The sequence below is a fragment of the Prionailurus bengalensis genome, chromosome D2, assembly GCF_016509475.1.
Source record: "Prionailurus bengalensis isolate Pbe53 chromosome D2, Fcat_Pben_1.1_paternal_pri, whole genome shotgun sequence".
NCBI classification, from domain to species: domain Eukaryota; kingdom Metazoa; phylum Chordata; class Mammalia; order Carnivora; family Felidae; genus Prionailurus; species Prionailurus bengalensis.
This window is the reverse complement of record NC_057351.1, coordinates 45710464-45731840: the sequence shown is the minus strand read 5'-3', so window position 1 is coordinate 45731840 and position 21377 is coordinate 45710464. Positions and strand designations below refer to the sequence as shown.

At 45.3% G+C, this 21377-nt stretch overlaps 1 protein-coding gene across 2 annotated transcripts in view; it reads left to right on the top strand.

Moving 5' to 3' along the window:
- The window catches only part of FRMPD2 (FERM and PDZ domain containing 2), an 87423-nt gene extending 69369 nt beyond the window's left edge, over positions 1-18054 (top strand). For both annotated transcript variants that reach the window (XM_043596809.1, XM_043596808.1), the window contains exons 25-29: positions 213-427; positions 2721-2819; positions 7871-8214; positions 12494-13738; positions 17091-18054. In XM_043596809.1, the coding sequence (XP_043452744.1) occupies positions 213-427; positions 2721-2819; positions 7871-8214; positions 12494-12542 (707 nt within the window). In that variant the 3' untranslated portion in view covers positions 12543-13738; positions 17091-18054. The remainder of the gene's footprint in view (positions 1-212; positions 428-2720; positions 2820-7870; positions 8215-12493; positions 13739-17090) is intronic.
- Positions 18055-21377: the final 3323 nt, after the last annotated feature.

The window sequence follows — 21377 nt, the reverse complement described above, 5'->3', positions numbered from 1 at the left end:
TCATTTGCATTTGCACCTCACCTTGTTTCCATTGGACAGCACTGATCTAATGGATCTAAGTGTAACGGACTCTGTCATAAAAATTAGCAAAATGAAATCTTTTTGTGTAAAGCAGAATAATTCTTGCCTGCTTGACAGTTTGCATTTTAAGGCTGGTCAGTTTCGTTCATAATCTGCTGTCAGATTTATCTTGTTCGCATCCCACAATACAGGTCCTAAGTTTGAAGTCACTCTGAAAAAGAATGCCAGTGGCTTGGGATTCAGCTTCATGCAGATGGAGAGAGAGAGCTGCAGCCATCTCAAGAATGATCTGGTGAGAATTAAGAGGCTTTTCCCAGGGCAGCCGGCTGAGGAGAACGGGGCCATTGCAGTTGGTGACATTATCCTGGCGGTGAATGGAAGGCCCACAGAAGGTCTCGTCTTCCAGGTAGGAGACCATCTGGCCCTGTGTGCACACTGACCCCACCCATGTTTCTTTCAGGCCCACCTAACATAAGGAATACTCTGGGCTCTCGAAAGTCACACCAGGGGCCTGGATCAGATAAAGAGAGCAATTGGTGGAACATTCTCACATTTAATTTTCTGTCTCAGTTCTTAAATATCTGACCTTGAGCAAGCCTTGCTTTTAATTAGGTTTATAATGGAAGTGAAGATAAAACCCTGGCTCTGTGCTGGCTAAAGCACACCTAAAATTCCAGAAGGAGGATATATGGGCTGAAGAGATTACAGTAGGTCCTTTTCTGCCCTTCCTCACATTTCTCTTTTAAATTTACAGTTTTTGATGTGTCGTGTTGCATTGGTTGTTCTGTATGTGATCAAAAATGTAATTGAAAGAAGAGAGAGAGTGAAAAGTGGACACTTCTCTTAATCTCAATGAAATATTATGCATATGCACAAAATCTCAATGAAGTATTATGCATATCAGTCAGGGTCCTGGCCGGAAATTGAGTCACTTGAGGAGAGTTTAATAAAGGTGTGAGCTGGTTGTTAAGAAGCTCAAGGGAGAGTATAAGCCCTGGGGCTGGGAACAATGGGTGCAGTTTCCCCGTCCACCCCTCTCAAGTCCAAAGGCATATGGGAAGGAGCAATTATACAACCCGGGAAACTGAGAGAGCTGGTGAAGTGGACGTGGTGACATGAGCTGTGATATTAGGTGGCAGACCCAGCCATTCTGCACAACCCCATGGGGAGGAAGACAGAAAAACAGACATCCACCTCCCTTCTCTTCTGCCGCTGATCCTGCCCATGCTCCCATTGGCTGAGCCCAACAGGAAGTACCTCCCTCTCCTCCTGTCTCTGATCCCCGCCCATGCTCCCATTGGCTGAGCCCAACAGGAATCGTGGCTGCAGTCTGCACAGGCCCACCTCCAGAGCACAGAGCAAGGTGGATTGGTCACTCTGGACCGGGTTGTGAGAGGTGGGGAATCCTCGGGACAGCGTATGTTTGGGTGGTGATACCTTCATCAATCTAGTGTGGGAGCCAACTGTTTTGAGAGAACCAGTGCTGGGTCAGCAGCTCTCTGAGGAACTAAAGACACAGGTGGGCCATACACGTGGTCTCAGAGCTCGCAGTGGGGTGGACAAACAAGAAAACAAACCCGACTGTGGAAAACAAGTGTCATGAGAGACAAAGCTGCTTGCCCTGGGGAACCGGGGAGGGAAGAAACACATTCTGTGGAAGTCCATTGTCGCCAAGGGGGGGGGGGGGTGGCGGGTATTATGTGGCGTCCAGATTAGCGGTTCTCCAGTGGGGACATTTGGCAAAAAATTCACGTATGTTTGTGGTTGTCACAACTGGCGGGTGCCCACTGGCATCTAGTGGGCAAGGACCAGAGATGCTGCTCAACATCCTACCATAACAGGACAGCCCCACAGCAGAGCTATCCAGACTAAGATGTCAGTAATGCCGAGAGGCTGAGAAATCCTGGCCTAGATAAGAAACAGGAGCTGCCAAGGCACCCTGGGCTCTGAGAGAGTGGGTTGGAGGGAGAGGCTCGGCACGGTGGGAGCTTAGGATATGGGAGCAGAGGGGACAGGTGGGAGAGAGAGAGTGGGGGTGAGAGGCAGGTGAGAACGGGGTCCTGCGTGCTGGGCTGCAGAGCTCGTTGAGTGTGAGGTGAGCCAGAGGGGGAGCTCAGCAGAGAAGGACCTGGTTATATCTGTGCTTGGAAAGAGCTCTCTTGAACAATGTGGAGGAAGGGAGGTGGGTGACACTGGAGGAGGCAGGGAGCAGAGAAGAAGGCACTGCAATTTCACAGGTGAGAGGTTCTGAACGCTGAGCTGAGCAGTGGAGCAAAGCTCGGGGCCAAGGGGCAAGCTTTAGAGATTGGGGTGGCGGAGCGTACATGACTGATGGCCCCTGAGATGAGGGGGTGCTGAGAGGAAAGGGAGGTTGAAGTGATGAATAGCTATTTGCTTGAGTCATTCTCTCAGTGAAGAAAAGGCATCAGTATTGGCAGGTGCTGCCATGAAAAGACCCTGGGCAGACCCTGGCCGCTTCTAGCCCAGCACGTCTGCATTGCCTGCATGGGAACTTCAGGCCCGTGGCTTTGGCTTCTCTCCCTTCAGGAAGTCAGGCCCAGAGCAGTGTTCTCCAGAATTCTCTGGAGGTGAGAAACAGATCAAGGGGATGGTGCCAGAGAGATAGTGGGGAGACCAAAGGAGGAGCTGTCACAGCCATGCCACTCCCACATCTAACCACAGATTTTGGTTTCTCGTAGGAGGTGCTCCATTTACTGCGAGGGGCGTCACAGGAAGTCACGCTCCTACTTTGCCGACCCCCTCCAGGTGCACTGCCTGAGATAGACCAGGGATGGCAGGTAAGATGGGGTGGTACCCGCTGGTGCCTTCAAGCACCCCTTTTCTTGTCTGGTGGGTCCTGAGAAACCCCACTTTGTTTTAGGTAGGGTTCAATGCCATTTTCTTCCACTGGGACAGGAAAAGAGCTGGCCTCCAAACGTCAGTCTGTGAGAAGTTCATGAGATTCTATCTCTCTCTTCTCCTTGCCCTCCCTACTCTGCCTCTCCAATGTTTGGGTCTTCCTGTAGAGAAGTAACATGTTTAGATCTTTTCTGTGAATCTTCTGGAGCCAGGGCCTCTGGCAGCCCAAGCCTCAGAGAGGGGAAACCAGGATCAAGGGGAATACATACAAAACCAGACTGAGGGAAGGTAAGAATTTCCATTGTGAGGAATGAAATGGAGAACAGGATGTATGTCCACCCTCCTAAAGCATGAATTAGACATGTATGGTCTAGTGCAAAGAAGAGGCATTGAAATCAGGAAAATTCAGAATTTTTGCTTTGATACCTATATTAGGTTCTCCAGAGAAATAGAATCTACAGGGTGTGTATGTGTGTGGGTATATGGGTAGTTGGAGGTGGGGGGCAGTTAGGGCATGGGCTCACGTGGTTGTGGGGGCTGCAGTCTAAACTCTGAAGAATAGGCTGGTAACCTAGGGAGGAGTTGATGTTGCAGTGTGCATCCCAAGGCAAACTGGAGGCAGAATTCCTTCTTTCTTGGGGATGTCAGTTGTTTTTTCCTAAGGCCCTCAACTGATTGAATGAGGCTGACCTACATCATGGAGGGTAATCTGCTTTACTCAAAATCTGCTGATTTAAATGCAAATCTCATCTAAAAAATGCCTTCCCAGGAACATCCAGACTCCTGTTTGACCACGTGCCTTGGTTCTGTGGCCTAGCCAAGTTGACAGATAAAATTGACCGCAATGCCACTTGTGGGGTCCCCGGGACACAGACTCTGCAGCAGAGATTTGAGTGCAGGAGGTTTATGGAGCCAGCTCTTGGGGACACCCCTGTGAGGGTGAGGGAGGCAGGGTTGGACAGTCAGGGAAGTTACTGTGTGCAGCTGCAACGGGGGCCTGTGTTCATGCCACAGGGAGCTTTGGAGCTGGGATGGCCCCTCTGAGCCGTCTTGAATTAGGGCAAGAGAGCCTGTGCCTTTGCATTTTGTATCAACCAGCACTGGAGTGGGGCTGCCCCAGAGGGGACCTGACTTTGGCTGAGACAGCTCCCTTGAGTTGAGCATGATTCCTGCAGAAAGGCTAGCTGTGAGCTGTCAGTACCCAGCATTCCCAGCAGCTGGGAGATGAGGGATTTGTCCTGGGGAGGGATCTGTGTGGGTACCCTGCAATCACCTGCACCTGTCCTGCCACTCACTGGCTGCATGGACCTTGGGACAATTGCCTGACTTCTCTAGGTCTCATGAGTCTTCATTTATAACATGTGGATAAAATCGGCCCCTTATCACTGGGGTGACAGTCACTAGAGATATCACAGGGGATTTTGTGACCCAGTTCCTTTTGATTCTTGGACTCCAAGAGGTCATTTGATATACACTTTGGTGTATAAAATTGCCAGGGAAAGGAAATCAGAAAGCTGCCAGCTTGGAAAAGAAGGTAGGTACAGCAGTTGTGTTGAGCAACTGACCAGGGTGCGAAGGTCAAGCTTCACATGCACAAAGATCAGGCCACAGGGCTTGTGTCTTGTGTTTTTGCTGAGGTATCTGGGAAATGCCAGGAAAAAATGGTCCTTCTGTTCTGGAGAATAGATCCACCTAGGAGGACCCAGAAAAATCCCGTGCGAGGGCTTAGAGTGAGGTATGGTAGGCATGCTTTCTCTCTCCTCAGACTGGAAGGCCAAGTGGAAGAGGAATTTTCATTCATTCATGTGGCTTCAGAGGTCAGATAGAAGACCAATGAAGGGAGCATTTAGTTCATAACTAGAATAAAGTAATCATGGAAAGGAGGCAGTCATACAAAATCTAGAGTAAAGTCAATCCAAGCAGAAGTGATAGCAGGTGTGAGGGAATGACCCTGGATGTTTGAGGGACAAAAAGTAACAGGTGTGCCTGGACTTCAGTTAATGGAGAGGAATGTGGAAGGGGAGAAGCTATAGCGGGAGTCAGGGGCCACATCGTGTAGGGACTTATAGGTCTTGGCCATGTGCGGATTGCATCTTGGCTGCGATGGGAGGCCACGGGGCTGGAAGTGGTTTGAGGGTGAAGGGCTAGGCAGGAGCATACCCTCGTCTGGTCTATACTTTAGAAAGACCACTGAGCTGGAGATGGACTGGAGCACAGAAGCCCTCAGTCATTCAAGTAAGATACTGCATGCAGCTTGGAATCAGGTTGCAGGCAAATAGTTGATAATAAGTAGTCAGATGTAGGATACATCTGGGGGGTACAGCCCAAAGGATTACTTTTGGCTTAGATGTGGTCAGATGGAAAGAGAGCAAAGTTTGCCTTGGACAACTGGTTGAATGACGATACTACTTGCCGAGACGGAATGTATTTACAGAATGCAGCTTAAAGTACGCGGCAGAGAAGTGGTAGTTCTTAGTAGCATCTAGAACTGAAATTCCATAGAACAGTCAGGGGGAGATGTCAATTAGGCATTTGTTTATGGAGACCTGGCATGAGGTCAGGGCTGGAAAAGGTAGATCTGGGAATTGTCATCAAGTAATGTTATTTGAAGCCATGACGTGGATGAGATCACCTTGGGAAAGAGTGCAGAGAAGTAAGCCATGGGATCTGCCCAAACACTGAAAGGTCCAATTCAAAGAAATGAGACAGCAGGGGTGCCTGGGTGGATCAGTCGGTTAAGCGTCCAACTCTTGGTTTCAGCTCAGGTCATGATGCCACAGTTTGTGAGTTTGAGCCCTGCACTGGGCTCCACGCTGATGATGTGGACACTGCTTGGAATTCTCTGTCTTCTTCTCTCTCTGCCCTTTCCCCACTCGCACTGCCTTTCTCTCAAACTAAATAAACTTAAAAAAAAAAAAAAAAGAAATGAGACAGCAGAAGAGTAGGGGCCTGGGAGTGTTGGGAAAACCAGCAAGGGCAGAGTTCAAAGGAAACTCAAGTAGAGTGAGTAAAGGATGCTCTCAAGGACGGAGAAACCAGTTATGTTGCCAGGAGACAGAGTGAGGTGAAGAAAAAGAATTGTCCTTTGGCTTTAGAAGACATAGGTCACTGGAGACCCTGATCAGAGCTCCTTTAGTTGAATGATGTAGGCAGAGGCCTGGGTGGAGTGGGTGCAAGGAGAAGTGGGGAGACACTGACAGAAATAGTGAGTACAGGCACGCATTTGAAGAACAGAGAAATGAATGGCTTGGTGCTTGGAGGAGGTTGGGACAGGGATGCAGGCTGGTCGACTGATTGCTGTGGGGAGGTGAAGGATTCTTATCTGAATGTGCCCATTTTCACTGTCAAGTAAGAGGCAAGGTCAGGGGGATGGTTGAGGAGAGAGATGAGAAATAGAGTAGAGGGAGAGAGAATAGGAGAGAACAGGAAACTGACTTCACAAAGGAAGTGGAGAATGATTATCTAGAAGTCTTGAGTGCCCACTTGACACCTGTGCCCATACGCTTGGCATTAGTCAGTGGCTCAGAAGCAGGCATAAAGCCCACATAGAATGTCACTAGGAATTGGAATTACAATATGGCACCTGCATATAACACTGAATCGAGGCAAAATGGAGGCACATAACACAGAATGGGAACTCGGGGTTTTCTTTATTTTTAAGGGAGTGTTTATGGGATAGAACCATGGAATCTTAGCAGAGGAAGAGGGTGGAGTTAGTAGGGAAGTGGTGGTGGTAACATATCATGGACTGGAAGCCTTGAAGAGGGTGAAGGATCGCTATAGAGTGAGTACTGGGGATGATGAGTTGGTGGGAGAGGAATGGTTGAAAATGAGATTTTGGAGGTCTCATTACAAGAGAAAATATAAATGCTCTTACTATTTATTTCTTATCTCATCCACTTCAAATTTGAATTTTTGGTATATCCCTTATAATTTACATTGTATATCAGTAGACTTCTAATAAGAATTTGTGGTTTATAATTAAATAAAAGTGTAGCTTTGGAAACATAGCCCCCTCTCGTTTGGAGGAGTGGGCAATCGGCAAGGCGAGGAGATATCCAGTGTCGGGGGCAGAGTAATAGTATCTGTGTTACAGGTGAGGGCAGGGATGGGAGCTCAGCCCTGTCTGGCTCTAAAGTCTGTGTTCTCTGTCACATCAGGGGTGTAGGTCATGGGACGGAAGTGCTAAAAGATAATTTTCAGGAAAAGGTAAAATCATGACTCTCACATAGATGTAGAAATGAATATATGTTAAAGATTTTATCTAACCCATTCAGTGAAGGAACCAGGTAGATGTTAAAACTGGTTCGAAAGAGATTTCAGAGGAAAACAAATTTGTTTATACAGAGTTATGAAATAGCTCAAAGTGGAAAATACAGTACAGATAACCCAGAAAGTTGTGCTGTAAACAATGCATAGTTTCCATCGACGTCTAGACTTTTTTCTCCAATAGAAAGTTGAACGGTGTTAATGTGCACAGTGTGTCATCAAAATCAGAACCTAAAAGGCCCAACAGGGATGTAAACAGTTGAGAGCAATCAAGTAATGTTTGGAGAAGTGAGGGGGACACCTAGGGAAGGGAATCAGGATGGGAAGGGAGATGAGGCTGTGAAAAGGAGACATCATGGATGAGGACAGATAAAGACAAGAGTTTACAAAACTCATTTCTTATTGGAAAGTGAGAGAAAGAGTCAGTGTTACTTCTGCTTCCATGTTTTTTTGAAGTTTTTAAATTATTAAAAATAATGTTTACATTTATCAAGAGCTTCCAATGCCTGAAGCTAAGGGGTTTAGAGATAGTTACTTGGGTCATCTCGGGCCCAGTGGGAGCTGGGGTCCTGACAGCGGGAGACTGACCCCAGAGTCCATCTTTTAACTGCTTTGCCCTACAATCACACACAAAAAAATGGTTATTTTTAAAAGAAGCACTTTTTAGACTTTGCTTAGTGTGCACCATTGATCCAATAACCCTTAGCATTTCTTTTAATAGACACCCGTGCTTTCAGCAGACAAAGAATTCACCAGGGCAACTTGCACTGACTCTGAGCAGAGCCCGAGTCTGGATCAAGAGGACAGCCGGAGGGACAGTGCCTCCCCAGACACAGGGGAAAGCTTGGGTCCCGGGCCCGAGTCTTTCCAAAAGGCCACTGGCAAGGCACAATGGGACCAGGACATAGAGAGACCCTGGGCCACTTCCTCGATGCGTCCTCAGGATTCCCCCCCTCATTTATGCAGACTTCAGCAAGAAATGGATGCATCCACATTGGCCACCTCTTTGGAAAGGGATATGAGGCAAAACTGCTATTCGGTTTGCGATATCAGGGGACTTGAAAGGTAAGAATCACTACGTTCGCAGACACTTTGTAAATGGTATGCATTTCATTGCTAGAAATTGCAGTCAGTTAACAACTGTGTTCAGATGCTTACTGGGCCCAGGACTCTGCTAGGCCTTTGGAGGGGAGGTGGGGAAAAAAAGAAGCATAAGGTTTGGAGTGGCTGCAACCACAGTTTGCGAGCTTTTGGGAAAGCTACCCTCACCCCATGGTCCCCTAGTACCCTTGGAGCCTGAGGATGGCAGGCCTCTGTTTTTTCCCAGCACACAAACCTTTGTGCTGCATTCTGCATGGCTATTTAAAGCATTGTGGTAAGAAAGAAGGTCCCTGGTATGCATCACCATTTTTTATTGCTAATGTTACACTTTACAGTCAATACCAGCTTAAAAAAAATCTATGTCTTCAAACACCAGACTGAAACGTTCATTTTCATAGCCCCTTTTAAAAAGTTTGTTTATTTACTTTGAGAGGTGGGGGCAGGAGGGGCAGAGAGAGAGGGAGGGAGAGACTCCCAAGTAGGCTCTGCACCTTCAGCGTAGAGCCCGATGAGGGGCTCGAACCCACGAACCGTGAGAGTCAAGAGTCGATGCTTAACCAACTGGGCCACCCAGGTGCCCCATTAATAGCCATTTTAAGTCAGGCTTCATTTTGGGCCCATCCCCCACAAGTATTTCCAGTTTTCCATCCTGTTCTGCTGAAAAACATTCTCTTTGATTCAATTTGACGGTATTTATCATGTAGAGTCAAGGTGCAGGGGAACCCGTTAGGAGCAGAGAGAAGGTACAAATACTAAGAAAGGGTGAGATACTACTTCGAGGCACGTGCTAGCTAGATACACAGGCACAAAGCAGGCAAATAATGAGGAACAATGGTTTGTGTTTGACGCTGTATAAACCCACTGCTATGAAATGGCTCTTTTTTGTTGCTCATCCTGGAAGACTAACTAGGGCAGATCTGTAGGGACTGATAGGTGACATGAAGTCTGAGGCAGCAGGTGTAATGAATGCAGTTAGGCAGGGCGAGATCTGTGACTAACAGGTGCCAGGCATGTGTTCCCTAAAAGCATCCAGACACAGTTTTTATAAGTATACTGTACCCGCCAAACAAAAACTAGTGTGCCAAGTAGAACAGAGTGGGCAAGCACGATCCACCAGTAGAATTCATTTTCATTGTCTGAAAATGCATAAATACAAGTGTATTTATAGCTTCTTACAATTGCATTCTAGGCAGTAATAGATACACTTGATCACATGATAAAGGAAATAATCTACAGAGGTTTATCCAAGGACAACTATTAGTGTTATCTTATAGGAAATATAGAAGGAACTGTACTTCCTTATAGGCATGAAGCTCCTCTTTTGGATTTTTAAAAGTTTTACTGCCAGAGAGTTCAGGGTGATGGATGGAAATGACGAGCATTGGATTATAAAGTGACTGTGGGTTTAGGTACAATACTGGAGTTTAACTTGCCATGTGCTTGTAATCTGATATAGTTATCAGCTATTAATAATTGGCTTGTTTGTTTTTACTAATTGTTAGTTTGGTCACTGTTTCATTCATGGAGTCACAGAATCTGGGGGTTGTTCGATTAAAAAATGATCTAATCCAACCTCATATCCTGTCGTGAAATGTGTTGTGTAATATCCCCGCAGTAGGGGGCCTGCTTTGCTTGAATACCTCCAGGAATGCAGAACTTGCTACCTCTTTTTTTTTTTTTTTTTAAGGTTTATTCATTTTTTAGGGACAGAGACAGAGCATGAGTGGGGGAGGGGTAGAGAGAGAGGGAGACAAAGAATCCGAAGCAGGCTCCAGGCTCTGAGTTGTCAGCACAGAGCCCGATTCGGGGCTCGAACCCATGACCTAAGCTGGTCAGACACTCAACCACCTGAGCCACCCAGGCACCCCAGAACTTGCTACCTCTTAAAGTGGCCCGTTGTATCACCATGTGGTTGTTGATCAGAAAGTGCTTCCTTGTGTTAAAGTGAAATCTGCCTTTTTCCGTGTTCTACTTATACATAGATGCTTGTGTCCTCCTATCTTTTTTGTCATTATTTTTGCAAGAAATATCACATTATATTATTTTTCTGAATCAAATTAAATTTGACTTAGTGTTCCTACTTGAAAGGGTGTACCCGATGTCCAAAATATTCCATCTTTGGAGGGGGTTTTTCTCTCCTAGAGTTACACAAGAATCCTGAGGGCTTTTCCAGAACATTCTGGGAGCGCTTTTGATATTCAGTTGGTTGTGGTTGCTGCCCCATGCTTGTTGTCCAGGCCGATGTGGTCCAGGGAGCCACAAGTAGTACGGTCTTACTGTTTCTCTGTCCTGGTTCCCTCCATGGTCAACACCTCCCCTTTGCACTTGACCTTTCCTGTGATGGTCCTGGTAATGACGATGCTCTGTTTCTCACATTTCCTTACTTCACTTTTACCATGTTTTCTTCCCCCTATTCAGGGACCTTTCTCTGTCTCTGAAGGAAGGACTCAAACCACGTTAGCTTCTCCTCTAATGGGACACTAGCTTGCTCTAGATGCATATATAGTGACTGTCTCCTATGGGAAGAAAAGCACGACACATGCCCAGCTGCCTCTGAACACATTCCCCCAGTTCCTGGTGGGGTTGTGGCTCTTCGCAGATGCCTTTTAGAAAGAAGTGTCTGTACCTCAGTTCTGAGGTGGCTGTCCCAGGCAACTGCTCTTTCTGGAGTTTAGAACAAAAAGAGCATGGACTCCTTGACTGTCTAGCCTTGGCTTCAGCTCTACCACATACTGTGTGTGCCTGGAGTGTTGACTTCTCAGAGCTTGAGGTTTCTCAAATGTAAACAAAGACCACAACAGCCCCACAGGGCACCTCATGGGTCAAAAGAAGTAACACAGGCAGAGTGTTATCACAGCGCCTGGCTCCTGGCTCACAGTGGGAACTTAACGCAAGTCAGTTTCTTTCTCTTTCTTGAATTATTTCCAGCTAAAGAACAGGTCCTGTCAACTGAAATTCCCAGCAAACTGCCAGAATTTACCGTCTACCAGGTGGCTACTCTTAAAGCCAGGTGGCTGCCGGCACTCCAGCAAGCCCAGAGTAGTCATAGAGAAGATGAGGTTTTACTTTTCCTTCCTTCCTTTCTCTTTTCTTTTACAATTGTATATCTGGAGACTGCCATATCGCAGTAGATCTTTAGAAAGCATGTTAATAAAGCAGTACAGTATATTTCCATGGAGGAAGGTTAGAACTGTGTGCCTGCTGGCAGGATGGCTTGGCACTTGGCTAGAGTTGCATCTTATGCAAGGTTTATTTCTAAAGTTAGGGCATAAGGCAAAAATCACATCAAGTCACATCACCCTGGAACATCACTTTGGAAGGCGCAATGTTATTTGCTCCCCTGGTAGGGGGACAGATCACCTTTTCTTTGGTTGAGCCTCAGGTGAAAGGCCTTGCTGTCTGCCGAATGGTTATCTTTAAATGCTGGACTCAGAGGAATGAATAGGGATGGCAGATTCAAGGCTTCCACTTGGCCTAGGGGCTACCACGCCCTCTCCACACACTCTGACCCCCTCACCTCTTGCAAGGAGCTTACCAGAAAGATTGGAGGAAGATAGTGGCGGGCGGTAAGGGGTGAACTACCAGGCACTGCAGTGGCCCGTGGGCAGGTGTTGCCACCTGCTTGTCCTCTGCCTGGAGGGAGGAGGGTAGGCAGGTTCCTGCTCGGGACAGGGTGGGGTGCCGTGTGGGCTGACCTCGGCAGCAGGCTGGATTTCCCATTTTCTGATGAAACTTCCACATTGTCCCGTTCCATGTTTATAAGAAAATGCATTTTCTACACAATTTGGTCAAGTGCTTTAAGGTTTTAAACTGATTTTTCCTCAAAGTGGTTAGTGATTTTAAATATTACTTTCTTAAAGTGAGTGTTCTCCTTTTATTCCTGGTAGCATACAGTCTCCTTTTTGTGCATGTGAATGTGCATATATTTACATGAAACACACATTGACACATACCTGTAGGTCTCCTGAGCAGAAATAATGTCTTTTTGACAGTGAAACTCAGGTTGGGACAGACATGCCACTTCTCCCAGGGAGGAGGACAGGCTCTCTGGGGGTTTGGGGCCCTGTAGCTATTGAGGGGCACCAGAGCTGGGTTTACAAGAAAGAGGCGTTTCGAGAAAGGGAAGGGAGGACAGCGGGCACATAATAAAGCCAACCCATTGCTTTGGGTGTGGTGACAGAGGCTGATAAATGAGGATTTGCGTGTTTGGTGAAAAGCTAAACCTGTGCATTTTTTTTTTTAGATTTTCCTATTCACCCTCTCTAACCAGGCTTTCGACAGATATTTTCTGAGCACATTCTCTGCATGTTTGAAGCACTGTACAAAATGCTCTGCCGTCTGTATGGACTGCTTTTTCTAATCAAAAGGCGTGTGTGGTGACCTTTGGGCAGCCCCTGGAAGGCTTATTCTTCATGTTGTGTCTGCATCTTCACTGCCAGACAATGCGCCCCACTCACCGTTCATCTGCCTCCTGTGTCACACCGGGAGTAAATGTCACTCCAGCTGGCTGCCTTTCCAAATAGGCACTTTCTCAGCGCTCAGAAAAGGACTCGATATTTGCACAGGGTGCTTTGAAGGTCACCTGCTTGAGTTGTTCCCAGCCTCCCGCTTTGGCCCTTTCCCTCTAACCCCTCTGTTGAAACGGCATTCATAGTCATAGCGATAACAGCCCCTCCTATTTACTGAGGACTTACCCTGCACCAGGAGCCATGGACGGATGTACCAGAATTATGTATTCTAAGCATCCCAGAAATCCTATAAATTTCTCGGCCTTCTCACTTTTCAGATGGGAAAACTGAGGTCCCAGAGAAGTTAATAAGCTTTCCCGAGAACCGAAGTCATGGCCCAGAACGGAGGCATAGCTCTGCTTTTGATGCCATGTCCTCTGGCAAGTCCCCCATGGTCTCCTGGGCTCCGTAAGGAGCTCCCCTTGCTCCCATAATGCTCTGTGCTGCCGCTCCTATAGCACTTTCTCCCTGGATTGTAACATTTGTTCACCACTCACTCTTCCCATTAAATCAGGGGATCCTCAGGCACAGGGGCCATCCATATCTTATCCAATGTTCAGAACAGTCTCTGGCAGGAGCTGTTTGGACCCTGGCTGGCTCTCCTACGATGTGCTGTGATGATCATCCTGAAAGCAAGGCAAGATGGGGAGAGGAGTTTCTTATCAATGCTGGAAGACACATGGGTTTCTGTTTTCTAGTCCTGAATTGGACAGGGATGATGAGGAAGGGGACATGTGCCATCTACCTGAAGCCACTTCTCCCACTGTGGAAAATGAAGCCTATCTTACCATCAACTCTGCATGGGAAGGCCAGCTACTCTGTGAAGAATGTTTGGAGGAAGATTCAGGGACCATTCCCTTGCCACAGTTCTGTTCTTGGAGTGCCCTCTCAGAGTCTTTGCCTGCAGAAGAGGCTTGTGAGAGTGACAGTGAATGGGAAGACCTGGAGGAGGCTGTGGACCCGGAAGATGGCACCCTCAGGTGGGTGTCACTCTGGGTGGACTGAGGCTGGGCTCAGTGTTCAGTCCACTTTGGCTGGGTGATGGTCTGTGGGCATCACCTCGTTCCCCTTGCATCCCCTCGGCCGGGGGGGGGGGGTCACACCTCGTCATGGCATTCGCCACGGCCCATGTTCCATGACAACACCCTATAAGATAGGGTCACTGTCATTCCCATTTGGGACTTTCCCAAGGTCACACAGTGGGTAAGTGACAGCCATAAATCATCCCAGCTCTCTTATTCCATGGACCACATGTTCGGGGCCTTCCTCTGCTGCCATCTATATGTGGCCCAGTGCCCTGTCTCTTTTGGGAGGGCTGCTTGTGAAGTGCTCATTCCTCTTTTGTGTGCTCTTGCCTACCCTTGGGCTACATAGATTTCAGAGAAGTGTCTCGGTGCCCTGTAGTGCAGTCCTTCTCAACAGCCTCTGTGGCTCACAGTGAGCTCTTTTTTGATCGAGAAAGTCATTCTGTTAACTCAGGATGCCACCAGAAGTTGGGACTGGGTCAGAGAGCTGGAGGCAGATTGTACCGATGAAGACGAGGGAAGAGTAAATGTGACAAAAATCCTCTGACTAGGAGCAGGGCGGGTTAAACTCTTGACAGGTTGGTAAACCCACCCAACGTTCTGTTAAAGTGCCTATAACATATGTTGTTCCAGTATTTTATTATTTATTTATTTACTTACTTACTTATTTAAAAAATTTTTAAATGTTCATTTTTGAGAAACAGAGAGAGAGGAAGAGAGAGAGATAGTGGGGGGGGGGGCAGAGAGAGAGACAGACAGACAGACAGAGAATCAGAAGCAGACTCTGTGCTATCCGCAAAAAGCCTAACGTGGGGCTTGAACTCATGAACCAGGAGATCATGACCTGAGCCAAAGTGGGATGCTCAACTGACTGAGCCACCCAGGTGCCCCTTTTTCTTTAAAAGAATTTTTTTAGGGGTGCCTGGGTGGCTCAGTTGGTTAAGCATCCCACTTCAGCTCAGGTCATGATCTGAAGTGAGTTGTGAGTTCGAGCCCTGCATTGGGCTCTGTGCTGACAGCTCAGAGCCTGGAGCCTGTGTCAGATTCTGTGTCTCCCTCTTTTCTCCTCCCCTGCTCGTGCTCTGTCTCTCTCTGTCTCACAAAAATAAATAAACATTAAAAAATTAAAAAAAATTTTTTAAAACATTTATTCATTTTTGAGTGTGTGTGTGTGAGAGAGAGAGAAAGAAAGAAAGAGAGGAGGGGCAGAGAGAGGGAGACAGAGAATTGTTCCGTTATTTTAAAAATGTAAATACTCAAGAAACTTTCATATAAACACATTTTCAAGGCACCTTGAAACTTACTGAGGCATCAGCTCATGAAGATTTGGGTGTACCTGAGACAGTCTTGTTCACTTTTAGCCCATTGTGTCATAGCTACATTTTCACCACAAATGACTGACCTGGATTTCTTAGAGGACAATGGCAGGCAAGCTAATAAGGTGGGTGGCTATTTGAAATTCAAATATGACAAAAGGACTGGTTCTTATATGAAATAGGAAGCAACAAGTTCATAGAGGAGATCACGTGGGGGCTTTGAAGACCATGCCTGCCATCCGTGGGAAAGTTGGACACTGACAGCTTTGGGGATGATGCAATGATGGATTCATACAAGTGTGGAGCAGGCAGGGTGTGGCTTATATGTGGAGGGAAATATTTCCAGAGTGGGCTCCTCAGGGCTGGGGAGCTAAGAGAAGATGGGGTAAGCAATGCTTTTGGGACCTACAGGGAAACAAGTAAGGACCCCAAGTGTCAGTACTTATGAAATGTCCCAGGAAATCTGCTGTTCCTCTGGAGACTGGAGCAGGTAGCAGAGAAGAGACAATAGGGCTTTTTGGTTGGAGGGGCTCAGGCTCCAAGCCTGCCTCCGTCACTTACTAGGGGGGTGACCTGCAGCAAACGACTTTTAAACCGTCGAAGACTCAGCTGACTACCAAATGGAGATAGCAAAAGCCACCTCATTCTGTAAGAGAGGACAATGCATGTCAAGGGTTTAGCACACTGCCTGGTGAGTAAGGACTCAAACAGTGTTAGTGCATTTTAGTCATAAATCACAAAGGAGACTATCTCTCCAGTGAGATGGTGCAACCTTAGGAACCCATTCAATACTGGTTGTTTTTTGTTTTTTTTTGTTTTTTTTGTTTTTTTGTTTTTTTTTTTCTGTGTAGACAAAGGAACTGGGCAACTTTGTCAGACTTGCCCTCTAACTTGAGGGGCGGGTAGAAGTATTGGTCCATGGCAAGGGTGTCAGGATCTGGGTAGACTGAATAGCCCTCTGCTATGACAGTGGCTTGGGATGTCATTAGGCCTAGGCCTGCCACAGTCACTTATCCCACCCTGCTGATAGAAGGCAGGCCTGCAGGGAAGTGCTTAAGTGAGCTCTCAGCCTGGGCTCCTTGGAGCAGCCCACAGATGAGCTTCAAGGCATCTACAGTTAGAATATTGACTTGCATGCTTCTTTTGGAAAAAGCAGCTCTTTTTTTTTTGAAAAAGCAACTCTTGGGGTGCCTGGGTGGCGCAGTCAGTTAAGCGTCCGACTTCAGCCAGGTCACGATTTCGTGGTCCGTGAGTTCGAGCCCTGCGTCAGGCTCTGGGCTGATGGCTCAGAGCCTGGAGCCTGTTTCCGATTCTGTGTCTCCCTCTCTCTCTGCCCCTCCCCCGTTCATGCTCTGTCTCTCTCTGTCCCAAAAATAAATAAACGTTGAAAAAAAATTTTTAAAAAAGAAAAAGCAACTCTTAACATTCTTTAAATTCCCTAAGTGGTCCACAATCCCCTAAAGATTAAGGATCTCTGTTGTATATATTCTCTCTTTCATCCTGGAAGTGGGGAGGGTATAAAGAGGATTTTCCTTATGGATAGAGTCATGCATTCTTTAAAACCATATAACAGATTATTTTCTTTGGTCCTTTTAGACAATGAGATAATAAATAATTTCATTTAGCCCTCATATCAACTTTGAAAGATATTCTTATTCCTCTTTTATAAATGGCACTTAGAAGGTTTATTTAATTTGCCCAAAATCACACAGCCAGAAGGGGCAGATTCACGCTGCATCTGTCTGATTGAACTCTTGGTGCATTTTTACATTTCCTCTAGAATGTGTGTTCCACATGCACTTGTGTAACACACATGTCTTTGCCTCAGATGTCATGAGTCCTACTAGTTCTCTCACAAAGTATTTCTCTCTTAGGAGGCTAAAACAATCCCTGCTGTCTGGTGGGATCGAGAAGGCAATTAAACTGTTCTCTTTGGGAAAGGCTAGGGCCAAATGGTGAGGGCAACCAGTAAAAGCTGCCTATTGTTTTAGGTGAACAGAGAAAGTTGGACAGTCACCCAAGGCAGAACCCAAGGTTTCTGCATGCACATCCTTTTGACAGTGATCACATGGAAGAGGCCTCAGATGCCCTTGGTCCGGAGAATGTACGCACGAGCTCTACAACCAGGAAAGAAGCCTGTGGGTCCCCGAGAAGGCAACATGGAATGGAGGGTCTGGCCCAGTTGAGAACTAACTTCAAGAAGATCATGCCTGTCAGTTCTGAGACTCATTTTGAATAGTGGTCATGACCTCTCCTCGGTTCTGGGGTTTATGTCCAATAAAGCTTGGTGTGTGTGTGTGCGTGCGTGCACAAGTGCACTCGCAAGGGCTTCCCCTTGTGAAAGGATTTGAGAACCAACCACCTATGTCAAGATAAGCCAGCCCAGGGTGAGGTCTCGCTGCTGCCCTGGTACACACCTTCTGGGACAGATGCAGTGTTCCAGTTTCCACTTTTTAGTTCTCCATTGGTTGAAGGAGTTTCCATGGCCTTCAAAGTGTTGTCAGTTCCCTCAAGGGAATCTGCTGAGAGATGGCTCAAAGGCCATGGGAGTAATGTGTTTTGACATCTTTCTGTGTTCCTCCTGTGCAACTCCATATGGTTGTAGATTCTTTTAAAAGCATTTTCCTTTTGAACTCCACAACCTGATCCTAAAGATTCTATGAAGGAAAAATAAGATGGGAACATGTAATAAAAAAGAAAGAGCAAAGTGGTAGATCCGGCATTATCAGATATTATGCTATATAGCCACGGCCATAATAAGAAGCTAATATTACGTGGGATTAGCTGGGGGACACAGTGTGCGCCAAGGAACACGCTTAGCATGACACAAGAGGGGATACGTGGCAGTCAGCATTTCAACATGGGTAAGGAAGACGCCTTCACACACATAACTGGAAAAGAGGATTTGATTCAAATCTCACTTCATCTATTAAAATTACAGACCGTTTGATTAGGGAAAAAAAAGCAACACAGAGAAAAGCTGGTGAAAGCAGATTCTAGTCTCATCAGATCTACACAGGAACAACACACTTCTGGCCTACAGCAATAAAAAAAGCATAACAAGGAAGAACTACAGAGTTGACAGTATTGAGAACGTAAAAACTTCTGTGCGGCAACGATGACAAAATTAATGTAGAAATAGGTGCAATGGATGGGGAAGCACTTACATAATTGTGAATAAAGATTAATACCTATAATATTTAGAAATCCCATTATAGTTTATAATAGATTAATGAAGGATTTCAGTAGCTGGTGTACACAATAAAAATGCAAATGGTGGACAAATACATATTCTGTTTAAAAAAGTTTTTTTTTAACGTTTGTTTATTTTTGAGAGAGAGAGACATAGTGTGAGCAGGGGAGGGGCAGAGAAAGAGGGAGACACAGAATCCAAAGCGGGCTCCAGGCTCTGAGCTGTCAACACAGAGCCCAGATGTGAGGCTTGAACCCTGAACCATGAGATCATGACTTGAGCCGAAGTTGGACACTTAAGTGACTATGCCAGCCAGGCACCCTGACAAATACATAGTCTAATCAAAATAATCTCAATGGATTAGTTTGTGTTCACATTTGCAAAATTAAAAAAAAAATACTATCCAATTTTGGCAAAATTTGGGTGAAATTGGTATAATCAGAAATACCAAAAGCCAAATAAATGCTTATGCCCAATACCTCACAGTGCCAGTCTTCAGAATTTATCCCAAAGGAATAATTCAGAATAAGAAAAAAAATACCCACATATTTCAAGATGTTCATTGGAGTGCTCTCTCTGAAAACAACTTGAAAATGGTGAAAATCCCTTAGAATATAGTAATGTTAAAGACAGTTATGTCAGCATGGTGAAAAAATTGAATAGAATAAAAATGGCAGAGAATAAAATATGGTGATATTAAAGACAGTATGGTAAAAAAAAAAAGAGAGACAATTATGGGATGGTAGCATAATGGGATATTATGTAGCGAAGAGGACAATAAACCAAATACGGAAAGTCACGACTTAGAGCAGTGTTTGGTATAATAACATCAAGTTGCATGTTGAAATGGCGTACTAATGACATCCACAGAAAGGCATATGCACATACACACAGACTAGTATAGTGAGGGAGTAGAAATCACCCAGGTGTTGGATGATAGATTAAGAGAATACATTTTGTTAAAAAATACCTTTACTTTTCTATATTACTTGTATAACGAATTGTAAGTTGAAAATAAAAAGACTGGACCAGAAAAAAAAAAAAAAAAAAGAGAGAGAGAGACAACAGACAAACACAAAGGTTTAGAAAAGCCTATGCTCTAAAATTTAATTTACGAACTCTTCTCCATGTGCTTTGATTCCTAATTTCTTGTTTTCTTTATGAGAGAAGTCTGATAGATCCATTGCCTTGTTTTGTTATTAATTAAAGAGAAATTTCCGGGCATCTGAACAGTCTTGTTTCAAATGCACTCAGGGCTGGAGCCAGCTTCCTCGGTGCACTATTACACGGTTTCACAGACCTCAAGTTTAAGGAATTAATCAAGCATGCAATGAAGTGAATAAATAACAGTATTTACAATTTTGGAACTGCTTGTGCTCTGCTGAACCCTGGTTGCTTATTTCCTTTTTGGAAAAGAAATGGATGCCTACAGGTTCAAAATGAATCTAGTCCTCCTCCTTAGGGGAAAGGAACCCCCTTCCCCCCAGGGCTGTTAACCCATTTGAGCCATATCTCATGAAGAACATGTTAATTTGCCTTGGGTGGACTTGACTGCAGCTGCTACTTGCTTTGTTTCAGGGCAAATGTTGGAAAGGACAGTGCAGTCCTAAGGGACTCAGACCACTGAGCACAAACTGCTTCCCTGTCTGGCTTCTGCATTGCACATCCTCAAATCTGGCTGTACCTAAGTCAAGTCAACTACAGAGGGTGTTAAAAATACAGCTTCACTGGCCTCACCCCTGGAGATTCTAAACCAGTAGGGTTGGGGTAAAAACCAGAGAACTGTCCTTTTATCAAGCTCAGCAGAGGATCGTATATATGGCCAGATTTGGAAAGCATGGATGCACACTCTTCAAGACTTTGCTTGGCTCTCCCATCCTTCCTCTCTGCCATAAATATTTATTAAGCTTCTGTTAATGTGCCAGTACGCCATGTGTATGAGGTTGCCCAAACATATACACGGTCACCACTAAATTGTAGAGCTAAGGTGGGCTTCCCAACTCCACTTAGCAAAGATGTGAATTCTCCCTGAAAAGTTTAATTTAGAGGTGTAATGGGATTCCTGTCAAGTTCCCTTCAAGGTATTTCGCAGATATAGACAAGTGTCTTCTAAACTTTATTTTATACATTTTGTATTTTAAATATAATTTATATAAATAAAAAATACGTTCTGAAAAGTCACAGGCCCTAGAATAACTAAAATAATTTTGAACATGTAGAATGAAATGGGAGGAATAGCTGTGTCCAACATCAAGGCTTATTAGATAGCTGCCTTCATTAAGTGTAGTATGGCAGAGGGATAGACATACAGATCCATAGAATAGAATAAAGAACCCAGAAATAAACCCATACATATATTTCCAACTGATTTTTGACAAAGGTGCAGAAGAAATTTAATGGAGAGAAAGTAGCCTTTCAATAAATATTGCTGAAACATTTGGACATCCACAGACCAAAAAAAAAAAAAAAAAAAAAAAAAAAAAAAAAAAAAAAAAAAGGGACTGACCTAAACATCACAACTTGTACAAAAATGAACCCAAAGTGGATCACAGACTTAAATGTAAATGTAAAACTATGGGACTTTCAGAAAACAAACAAACAAAAACAAACAAGAAAGCCTTGGGATTGAGGGCTAGGCAAGGAGTTCTTAGACTTGACATCAAAAGCATGACACATAAAACGAAAATGGTAAATTGGTATTTTGCTCTGTGAAAGATTCTATTAAAAGGGTGAAAAAACAGGAATGTCTGGGTGGCTCAGTTGGTTGAACATTTGACTCTTGATTTTGGCTTAGGTTATGATCCCAGGTTTGTGGGACAGAGCCCTGTGTTGGGCTCCATGCTGAGCATGGAATCTGCTTAAGATTCTCTCTCTCTCTCTCTCTCTCTCTCTCTCTCTCTCCCTCTGATCCTCTTTCTTGTTCATGTGTGCATTCTCTTTTGCACTCTCTCTGTCTCTCTAAAAAAAAAAAAAGAAAGGTGGGGGAAAGTATTTGCAAACCACATATCCAACAAAGACTAGTATGTAAAATATACAGAGAACTCTCAAAACTCAACAGTAAAAAGCCAAAATCCAACTAGAAAAT